Source organism: Erpetoichthys calabaricus, chromosome 1 (assembly GCF_900747795.2).
Source record: "Erpetoichthys calabaricus chromosome 1, fErpCal1.3, whole genome shotgun sequence".
NCBI lineage: Eukaryota > Metazoa > Chordata > Cladistia > Polypteriformes > Polypteridae > Erpetoichthys > Erpetoichthys calabaricus.
Genome location: NC_041394.2, coordinates 196,482,911 through 196,495,115, shown reverse-complemented (window position 1 = coordinate 196,495,115; position 12,205 = coordinate 196,482,911). Strand labels below are relative to the sequence as shown.

General features: G+C 39.1%; 1 protein-coding gene across 1 annotated transcript; it reads left to right on the top strand.

The window, feature by feature from the left end:
- Positions 1-4,131: 4,131 nt before the first annotated feature.
- On the top strand, positions 4,132-4,977 carry LOC114646398 (uncharacterized; the record flags this gene model as incomplete). The annotated part of the gene is made up of 1 exon (XM_028794578.2): positions 4,132-4,977. A coding segment is annotated over exon 1 (846 nt), but the record flags the coding sequence as incomplete, so codon positions are not given.
- Between the last annotated feature and the right edge of the window lie 7,228 nt (positions 4,978-12,205).

The following is a 12,205-nucleotide window of genomic DNA, read 5'->3' as shown; positions in this document are numbered from 1 at the left end:
TTTCCTTTGTTTTTGTTTCAACATAGCTTTAAGAGTACGGATTTATTTTCACAATTTCCCATGACAATATGTTTTGCATGGACATGCCATTTTAAAATGGTTTGTTGTTAATATCTATGTTGCTGCTATGGCTGGGCAACCTTGTTATTCAGAAGTTTGGGGAATCAAATCAAAAGACTTCATTGTATTTTTCTTTGCATGTTTCAGTAGTTAACAAGTTTCTGCATGTGAACGCCTGACAAATGTTTTTGGAGTAAAGTTTTGGATTAGATATCTCAATTTATGAACTTTTTGATGATGAATTTGGCTTCTTTTACTCATTCTTCATCTCCTGATCTCTGTGATTGGTTAGGGAGATGAATGACACAGTGTTGGGTTAAAATATTTTCTTGTAGCCAGATAGAAATTTGATATATTATTCATCCATGCTCTTTCTAGCTCAGTTTGTAAAATATAAAAAAAGTTTTAAAACTTAACAATGATAACTGACTCAAAACAACATTTATTTATATAGCACATTTTCATACAAATAATGTAGCTCAAAGTGCTTAAAAGAACAACTATGGTGGAAATCAACATCATCTATACTAATAAAAGGCAAAGCCCTCACTGACTGACTCACTGACTGACTGACTGACTGACTGACTGATTCACTCATCACTAATTGTCCAACTTCCCGTGTAGGTGGAAGGCTGAAATTTGGCAGGCTCATTCCTTACAGCTTACTTACAAAAGTTAGGCAGGTTTCATTTCGAAATTCAAAGCGTAACGGTCATAACTGGAACCTACTTTCGTATACTGTATACGCCCATAGCGGGCAGCTCGGTCGCCGTGTGAGGCGGTTGCGTCTTGCATCATCACGCCTCCCTGCGGCTGCTGCGGAAATCACCACACCTCCCACGTAATTGACTGCCTGCCCATATAAAGCCGTTCTTCGCTGCGGTGTGTGAATTCCTTTCCTTGCTTCACCAAGGAGGCATTCTTTTCAAAGCTTATCCACAGTTTTATATCCACAGTTTTATAAACGAACGAGATATAAGGCCGTCCTTTTTCCTTGCTTCGCCAAGGAAGCTAAGGTGCTCTGCAGTTTTTTTGTGAAGCGGTCTTTATACATCTTTTTCGCTGTGTTATAAACAAGCGAGATATAAGGCCGTCCTTTTTCCTTGCTTCGCCAAGGAAGCTAAGGCGCTCTGCAGTTTTTTCGTGAAGCGGTCTTTACACATCTTTTTCGCTGTGTTATAAACGAACGAGCTATAAGGCCGTCCTTTTTCCTTGCTTCACCAAGGAAGATAAGGCGCTCTGCAGTTTTTTTGTGAAGCGGTCTTTACACATCTTTTTCGCTGTGTTATAAACGAACGCCATATAAGGCACATTTCATCCACGGGTTCTCCGCTGTTTTATTGTTCATTTGTTAAGACTGTTATAGTTATTGTGTAGATATTTTACTTAGTTTATTGTTCACGTACACATTTCCTTTATTTAATCCGCGGCTTCTCTGCTGTTGTTTTCTTCGTTTATATATTTGAATCCCTTTCTTTGCCTGACTGCCTGCCCATATAACGTGCTCTGCAGTTTATAAGGCACATTTAATCCACGGGTTCTCCGCTGTTTTATTGTTCATTTGTTAGGATTATTATAGTTATTGTGTTGATATTTTACACTTAGTTTATTGTTCACGTACCCATTTCCTTTATTTAATCTGCGGCTTCTCTGCTGTTGTTTTCTTCGTTTATATATTTGAATCCCTTTCTTTGCCTGACTGCCTGCCCATATAACGCGCTCCGCAGTTTATAAGGCACATTTAATCCACGGGTTCTCCGCTGTTTTATTGTTCATTTGTTAGGATTGTTATAGTTATTGTGTAGATATTTTACACTTACTTTACTGTTTACATACCCATTTTCTTTATTTAATCCGCGACTTCTCTGCTGTTGATCAAGTACCCATTCCCTTTATTCTTCCAACTCTACCCCTATTAAAATGTCTATCGAGGTGATCACCATCAATCAAAGAACTATCACTTACCGAGTGGTGTGTATGCCCGGAGATGGCACCTGCCTTTTCAATTCTCTGTGTTACATATTGCACGGACATATCAGGCTCACTTTTGATATCCGCAGGGACATTGTGTCTTATGTATTAAATGACTGGGACAGGTTCAAGGTGTGGACTGATGATGGTACAGGAGATAATTATACTACACAGGAGCACTATAAGACTGAAATGCTTAAGCCCTTCACCTATGGTTCTGCATGTGAGTTGATGGCTGCCGCTGAATTGTTTGGTTGTCGCTTTCAAGTATACCGAAATGGCCAAATATTTTACACCTTTGGAGAACCGTCAATGCCTCTTAAACATCTTAGATTCACAGATGACGATTTGAGTAGTGGACACTTTGATGTTTATGAATATTTCAACTCTCAAAAGATGGATGCGAAGTTATTGATGAAGCCAGTTGTATGCTTATATTGATTGACACATACCGAATGTCAGTTCAACACAAATCCAGCTCGAGCCAATTATGACAGCAGCAATCCAAGCTGTGAGAACACAGTAAAAAGGAGGCGTATCAGACGTCGTGGTAGATTTTCTGATGCAGCTAGACGGAAGCAACTTCGTGTAGCTGCCGCCAAATACTCGCACAAAAATCCACAAGTTAATAAACACGCTGTGGCTAAATACTCAGAAGCAAATCCACAAGTTCATAGGGACGCTGTGGCTAAATACTCAGAAGCAAATCCACAAGTTCATAGGGACGCTGTGGCTAAATACTCAGAAGCAAATCCACAAGTTCATAGGGACGCTGTGGCTAAATACTCAGAAGCAAATCCACACGTTCATAGGGACGCTGTGGCTAAATACTCGCAAGCAAATCCACAAGTTCATAGGGACGCTGTGGCTAAATACTCGCAAGCAAATCCACAAGTTCATAGGGACGCTGTGGCTAAATACTCGCAAGCACATCCACAAGTTAATAGGGACGCTGTGGCTAAATACTCGCAAGCAAATCCACAAGTTCATAGGGACGCTGTGGCTAAATACTCGCAAGCGAATCCACAAGTTCATATAGACGCTGTCGCTAAATACACGGAGGCAAATCCACAAGTTAATAGAGCTTCTGTTTCTAGATACGATCCCAATAATGAAAAGCGCCTCATACGAAAACAACAGGTTTGGCTCAAAAAAGCCAATTGTGGATTTGCGTACGACCCAAACATACATTATGAGTCTGACAAAACAGTACACATTGGATCCATGGATGTTCACTGTGACTATTGTCAAGCTCAGAAGTGGAAATGCGAGTCTCCTGGTTTGTGCTGTAACAGTGGTAAAGTCTCTCTCACTCCTTTACATAAGCTTCCTGACCTTCTTGAGGGCCTGTTAAATGGCGAATATCCTCAAAGTGAGCATTTCTTGAACAATATTCGAAAGTACACCAGCGCATTTCAAATGACGTCATTTGGTGCTAAACAAATCGGTGAGGGAAATTTTATGCCTTCATTTAAAGTTCAGGGACAAGTGTATCACTTGATTGGCAGTCTTTTACCTATGCCGAGTGAGGAACACAAATTTTTGCAAATTTATTTTGTCGGGGATGATGAAAAGGAAGCACAAATCCGCTGCACTAATTTTTCTGGACTTAACATACTTCTGGTCAAGCAATTACAAAAAATGCTCCATGACTGTAACACTTACATCCAGGACTTCCACTCCACAATGGACAGTATTTCAGATGATGACAAAGACTTCAAAGTTGTCGTTCACGCAGACAAAAAACCATTACATGCACACAAAGGCAGATTTAATAAACCCACAGTTCATCAAGTTGGTGTTGTCATCGTTGGGCAAACGTTCAACAATAGAGATATTGTCTTGAAAACCAGAGACAATAAACTACAACGCATTAAGGAAACCCACAGATCCTATGATGCACTTCAATATCCTCTCATGTTCTGCTATGGTGAAGATGGCTATTCTGTGTCTATACCTCAAGTTCATGCTACCAGTAAGTTACCTATGAACAAAACCGTCTCTGCAGCAAACTTCTATTCATACCGCCTTATGATCAGACAACATCATGATAATACTATCCTTTTCTTCCAAACTTTATTAAATCAGTTTTTAGTTGATATGTACGGAAAAACTGAATCCGAAAGACTAAATTATATCAGACTAAATCAGAAAAAACTACGAGCTGAAAATTACGTTCACTTAAAAGATGCTATTGACAAAAACGACACTGATTTAATAGAACTTGGTCAAGCTGTGATATTACCATCTTCCTTCACTGGAGGACCTCGCTATATGCACGAGCGTACACAAGACGCAATGACATATGTACATCATTATGGCAGCCCTGACTTATTCATTACATTTACTTGCAATCCTAAATGGCCTGACATCACTGAAATTCTCCTTCCACGTCAAAAACCTCACGATCGTCACGACCTTATCAGTTGTGTATTTCATCTCAAGATTCGCAAAATGATAGACTTGCTCACGAAGAGTAACATTTTCGGCTGTACAAATTGCTACATGTACACCATAGAGTGGCAAAAGCGAGGTATTCCCCAGGCACACATTCTATCGTGGATAAAGGATAGGATTCAACCAGCTCTTATCGATGAAGTCATCCGTGCGGAAATTCCTGATCCACAGACTGACCCTGCCCTACACAAAATAGTAAAATCCACCATGATTCACGGCCCATGTGGACCTCATAATATCAACTCACCCTGCATGATCAACAAAATATGCACTAAGAAGTACCCGCGTCCGTTCATCTCAGAAACTCAGACCGGAGAAGATGGTTACCCTCAGTACCGCCGGTGCGCACCTACTGATGGAGGTCATACAATTAACATCAAAGGAGTAGATATCGACAACAGATGGATGGTCCCTTATAGTCCTGTGCTGTCCCGCTTCTTCAATGCTCACATCAATGTCGAATTTTGCACTTCAGTAAAATCAATCAAATACATCTGCAAGTATGTTAACAAGGGAAGTGACCAGGCAGTATTTACAATACAAAATGAAAATGACGAAGTATCTCGATACGAAGCTGGTCGTTACATTAGTAGCTCTGAAGCAGCCTGGTGCATTTTCTGTTTTCCCATTCACGAACGTTTCCCTCCGGTCGTTCATCTTGAGAACGGACAAAGAATTTATTTCACAGAAGCCAATGTTGCCGATAAAGTACACAATCCACCACAAACCACCCTTTTAGCATTCTTTGACCTTTGTAAACACAATGATTTTGCAAAACAACTTCATTATAATGAAATTCCATCATATTATGTGTGGGCAAACAACATGTTTAGTCGAAGGAAACAGGGCAACCCTGTACCAGGACATTGGGGAGTGAAAAAGGATAATGTACTGGGACGGGTCTACACTGTACACCCGAATACCTCTGAATGCTACCATCTTCGACTACTGCTCAACAAAATCATAGGTCCCACATCTTTCAAATCTCTCAGAACAGTTGATGGTGTCCTACATCCGACCTATAAGTCAGCCTGCAGGGCAACTGAGACGAGACTCTACAGGAAGCTGCTCTGTCTCGCTCATCTCAAAAGATCCGTGAACTGTTTGCTGTCATGTTGGTGTTCTGCCAAATGGAAAACCCCTTAAACCTATGGGAAAAACATAAAGACGGCATAGCAGAAGATATTAGGAGACAGACTGAAAGAGATCATATATGAACAGAAGTCCACCAGTGGTTAAATTTGATCTATAACAACTGTCTACAGTTGCTTGAAAACTTCGTAATTGGTATTGGAGGTCAATCTCTTCATCATTACGGTTTGCCTTCACCTTTAACAGAACTGGCACAACTTACGTCAAATCCCGACTACTTGAAAGAGACATCTTACAACACCTCACAATTGGCCAATATAGTCACAAATAACGAGCGTTTACTAAATAGTGACCAAAAGTCAGTTTATGACCAAATCATGAGCAGCGTTGCGTCAGCCACTGGCACGGTATTTTTCCTTGATGCTCCAGGAGGAACTGGTAAGACATTCCTAATAAACCTTCTGCTTGCAAAAATCCGAGCAAAACGTAACATTGCCATAGCTGTGGCTTCTTCTGGCATTGCTGCAACTCTTCTAGAGGGTGGCAGAACTGCTCATTCAGCTTTCAAGCTGCCTCTGAACCTCAACCATACTGAATCCCCCATGTGTAACATATCAAAGCAGAGCAACATGGCTGAAGTGCTGCGACATTGTCAGCTTTTTGTCTGGGATGAATGCACTATGGCACACAGAGCAGGTATTGAGGCTTTAGACAGGACCCTCCAAGACATCCGAAACACCAACAAACTTATGGGAGGCTTGACAGTGTTACTGGCTGGAGACTTCCGCCAAACCCTACCAGTCGTGCCCAGAGGAACACGCGCTGATGAAGTTAAAGCATCTCTGAAATCTTCATACCTATGGCCACAAATCAATGTTGTTACTTTAAAAATAAACATGAGAGTTCATTTGAAAGGCGACAAAAAAGCCTAGGAGTTCTCTGCTCTTCTGATGAGTATAGGTGATGGCACCTTCATACAAGAAAATCGTAAAATAAATATTCCTACAAATCTCTGTCTCATCGTGAATACCTTACAAAGCCTTCTTCAAAATGTTTACCCCGATCTACGAAATCTCCACCAAAATGACGTGTCATGGTTAAGAGAGAGAGCTATCCTGACACCAAAAAATGACATGACTACGACTATAAACCACATTTTACTTCAAGAACTACCTTCACAACCAAAAACATATCAATCTGTTGATTCAGTTGTAGAAGTAGAAGACGCGGTACATTATCCGATAGAGTTTCTCAACACTCTAAATCCTCCAGGCACTCCTGAGCATAATCTCATTTTGAAGGTTGGGGCACCAATAATGTTACTGAGAAACTTACAGCCACCAAAACTTTGTAACGGCATGAGACTTCAGGTCACATCTCTACAAAACAACCTGATTGAAGCAACTATTTTTACTGACAGTGCCTCAGGTGACACAGTTTTTATTCCTCGCATCCCCGTTATACCATCTAATCTCCCATGTCAATTCAAACGCGTTCAATTTCCAGTAAGGCTCTGCTTTGCAATGACAATTAATAAGTCTCAAGGACAAACACCACAAAGGGTTGGCATTGATTTGAGGCAGGATTGCTTTTCACATGGCCAACTGTATGTTGCATGCTCAAGAGTAAGCTCAGCGCACAGCTTGGTCATATTACAACCGGAGGGACGAACTGACAACGTCGTATACAAAGAGATCCTTAACAAATAATTATTTGTATATTTTCCCTCAGTTTAAAAATGTTAACTTTTTTCTTAATTAAAATATTCAGCCAGTATTTCGCCACTGTGAAGCGCGGGTATTTTGCTAGTAATTAAGAAAAAGAAACTTATCTTTTACCAGGACAAGTTTGAGAGAAACCTTTTTAAGTCAGTAATCAGGCAGGAGAAAACTTTGTTCATTGCACCATTTATTACTCTTGTAGTACCGTGATGAAGAAGGAGCATCCATCACAGCAGTCTGTTACTTCAGCGTCAGAATGATCAAAGAATACAGTTAGACGGTTATAATTATAGACAATTGAATTTGCGTAAAAATGCTGAATTAATGCATACATATCATACTCTGATTGGTTAAAAGATAAGGTGCTTTAGCATAGAGCAACAACCAGCCTAAAATAAAAGTATTTCTCCATTTTATTCTTGTCCTTCAGTATCTCTTGAATTCATCTCTTATTTTGTAATGAAAACTGTATATGTGCCAACTGATCAAGTCTTACTAGTTGCATGAAAGAACATTACATCAGCCAGTTTCTTGAACTATTCCCCTGGAACATTCTGCTTGTTTACTTGACCATTTCAGCAGTCTCTTAATGACATTTCTAAGGCAAACACTTATATATTACCACATACACTGCACCCCAGATATTTAATTGCTGTTACTTCCTAATTATTTTCTCACAAATACAACCCTTTTCTGCAAAATGTGCATTTGGAATATAGTGGTAGACTGAGAAAAGTAAGATATATTTTGTTGTGGCATGATCAGTTGTTACTGTAATGGCAGGGATGGTTAAAATAACTAAGCAGTAAACATTTCAAAAAAACTTGACAAGGACAGCTGGCTAGCTGAGCAGTGTTGCTCAAGCCTGTCAGTACATTTGTTTTGGTACAAAGTCCTTGTACTTTCAAAGTATCTTGAATGCTGCTGCCACTTTTGTATTTGTTTCTGAACATCATAAACATTTTCAGTACATTTTTCAATTAAAGGTTAGCCTCATTAGTCATTTCAATCTTTTTCAGTGGTAACGTTTGGCTAAAAAATTAACAAGACTGAACCCAAGGGCTTACTGAAGTATTGTACATCCTTTTTTCAAAAGAAGAACAGATTTCTTTACGATGTTGGGTGACACTAACTAATCAGCCAGTTCCTGCTGGAAAATTCTTTCATCCAACTTTTATTCTGCTGAAAGTGCAGCCACCCCACAGGAGGTTTGGCAGATTTCATTACATTTACTTGAGTAACTTTTTAAAAAAAATTGTACTTCTAAGAGTAGTTTTACTGCACCATACTTTTTACTTTTACTTGAGTACATTTGTGAAGAAGAAACGCTACTCTTACTCCACTACATTGGGCAACACTCAAATAGTTACTTTTTTTTTCCATTATATACGCTATATTTTTGCCAGAGAGAAGCCGCCAGTGGATCTACTGCAATAATCACAAGACTCTGTTTCACCAATCAGACGTAGCAACAATAATCACATGGCTCTATTTCACAAATCAGACGTAGCCATGCAGTCACATGACCACACACAAACTATGGCGGCATAGCGGCACAAACTCCTCACAGACAGCGGACAGGGAAAGAAAGAATACATGAAAAATGAGAGCCAACTCCTGCTGAAACTTAACCATCACTTCACTGAGTGAAGAACAAGCATGCACAGACACAGACAGTCAAGTTAAAGTGAGACTTGTTGTACGTGCACAAGCTGCCTTGTTCTAATGTTATTTTCTATCAGCTGTGCTATTTGGAGGGCAAGTGAATATGCAGTATTATACTGTCAGTGTACAGTATATCTTATCACTGTAAGTAGTTTGCACTGTTCAAACATACATGTTACCTACTGTAGGAATTGGCTTCAAAAGCTTTGTTGTGTAAAACTAAGATTTGGAACTTTGTGTTATTTGTGCATCTTTATTTTGTAAAGATGTTATTTATTTTTACTCATTTTTTATTTTATTATTTGGAAATAGCAGAATTGGTGGCACAGTGGTAGCACTGCTGCCTCACAGTAAGGAGACCTGGGTTCGCTTCCCAGGTCCTCCCTGTGTGGAGTTTGCATGTTCTCCCCTTGTCTGCGTGGGTTTCCTCCCACAGTCCAAAGACATGCAGGTTAGGTGCACTGGTGATCTTAAATTGTCCCTAGTGTGTGTGTGTGTGTGTGCACTGCAGTGGGCTGGCGCCCTGCCCGGGGTTTGTTTCCTGCCTTGCCCCAGTGTTGGCTGGGATTGGCTCCAGCAGACCCCCCCGTGACCCTGTGGTTGGGATATAGTGGGTTGGATAATGGATGGATGGAATAGCAGAATTTGCACATTATTTTATATTTTTTTTATTACAACATTTCTAAAAAATAAATAATTTATTATGATCAAACTAGGTACTTGAATAGTCTTTTCATGAAATACTTTTTTACTTTTACTCGAGTAATTTTTTGAATGACTACTTTTTACTTCTACTTGAGTAATATTATTTTGAAGTAACGCTACTCTTACTTGAGTACAATTGTTGGCTACTCTACCCACCTCTGTGTACTGCATATTTAAAACATACTGCACACTGTAGTCCATTGCTGAAATATGAAGGAACTTCACAGGTAGGTATACCATGAGCCTAAATAACGGCCTTAATCAATACTTAAAATAAGTATGACAACACTTTATCTTTTTAACTACTTTTCTTTGAACCCTTTGGTTTGATTCATCATTGCAGACAAGCTAGAAGCTACACTAGTCTCTTAAGTTGTTAATTTCCTGATTTGATCATTCACATCATTTAAAATAAAAAATCCACATCTACATTACAAAATATGACTCTCCTTAGGATTACACATTTTAGTTTGTTGGTAAATCAAATTGAATACATGTATAGAAATATTATCTACTCTAGAAAGTTACAGTGGAAGCTTGGGGGGGGTACCATTGTCCTCATGAGATCACTTGACTAAGTGAATAAAGTACTTGTGGTCTCCTAAGTTTTCTGACGCAATGTAACCAAAACGTTGACACTGTTGCTGCTCTGACAAGATCCAATGCCTAACATGAATAGAAATGTGAGTAACTACATACAGTATATGAAGAGATGCAAATAAATAATTTTTGACTCTCGTGTGACATCTGGCAGGGAAGATGATGCGGTCCTTCACCTCTACCCCAAAATACAAATGTATCTGCTATTGGCACAGATAACAGTAACTTTACAAACACAAACAGTTGAAAACCTCTTCTGGAACTAATGTGGATAACTTAATCATGTTACTCTTTTTGACAAAGTACATTAGTTGGCCATTTCTCCAAAATAGGCAAAGAGCTATTCTGAAACAGTAAAAACCACAAAACTTCAGAATTACTTTGTTCATTGATTATTGTACAGTCACCCAGGTATGTTTACAGTCTAATCATTCATCACATCCTTTTTATTTAAACGTAAGAACAGCAGTCTATTCATCCTTACATTGATCTGCTTAGAAACATCTCTTTTTTAGTTTAAATTAAAGACCCATGCCCTTCTAAAAGATGTTCGTGGAGACAGTCTATACCTAACATTGTGCGTTTGTTATCTGGAAATCCCAATTATTATTTCACACAGTTACAGGCCATTTCTAGGAGGCACCTGTTGTGCCATTACTACTTCCTAGATGTCCCTAGTATTCTCCTCCATTTGTTCTGAAAATGTCTGAAAATTTTTTTCCCCTTACTTTGTTTTTCATCTCGTCAATGACACTTTCATTTTTATTAAGTCTCAATTAAAAGTGGTCCAGATCTAATTATGCAATTTTCATTACGCTATAACTGAAGTTTATTACATAGAGAATTCACAGCACCTGCCCTGCACATAGATTTCACTTAAAATTCTTTTTGTTGCCGATAGATGGCAGCACCTGCCCTGCATTCCAAAATAGTGGAGAGATGGTTGTCAGTCGAACAGTTGCATAATTAGATCTGGACCACTCTGTACATTGTAGCTGCTAAAGTAATTGTAGCTTCAGGGTGGAAATATATATAAAGTACTGCGTAAATGTCTTAGGTACTCAAGATAGTTCACAAAATGATTAGATGGTAATTTTATGTCATCTGGACATAAAGTTAAGTAATTCCCTTCACAATTGAAATATGTCCAGCACCAATGTCAGTTCAGAACTGGCAGATACCACTGGAACCCTGACACCTATCTACAGTCGAAAGAAGTTTTATCAAATATGGTCTGCAGAAAAGTGTTGTGACCAAAAGACATTCCTCTAAGGTGGAAAGAAAACCAAAACTACACATGAAAACAAAGGGCTTTGTGTGCAGAAAAAAAGGAAGCAGAGTCAAAATTTGAAACTTTTGTCTCAAACACAAGGCAGTTTGTCCACTGGAACACTAGAGAACAGTACATAGATCAATGCAACTGAAGAATGGTGGAGGTTCCCTGGAGATTTGGGTTTGCAGTTCTGCAAAAGTGTTGGTGATTTGATCAGAATTGATGTCCTCCTCACTGCTCAGAAATACAGACATATTCTTATCCATCATTCAGTATCATCAGTGAGGGGTTTGATTGGTTCCAACCTCACTGCACAGCATATTGATGACCCTGGGCATGTGGCCACAAACATTTTAGAAAGTCTGACAGATGGTATGGCCCCATCAGAGCTCTTAAATCAACATCATTAAGCCAGTCTGAGTGTACACCTCTGTGAGTGTCTATATACTGTTTATTACAGTGGTGTGAAAAACTATTTGCCCCCTTCCTGATTTCTTATTCTTTTGCATGCTTGTCACACAAAATGTTTCTAATCATCAAACACATTTAACCATTAGTCAAATATAACACAAGTAAACACAAAATGCAGTTTTTAAATGATGGTGTTTATTATTTAGGGAGAAAAAAAATCCAAACCTACATGGCCCTGTGTGAAAAAGTA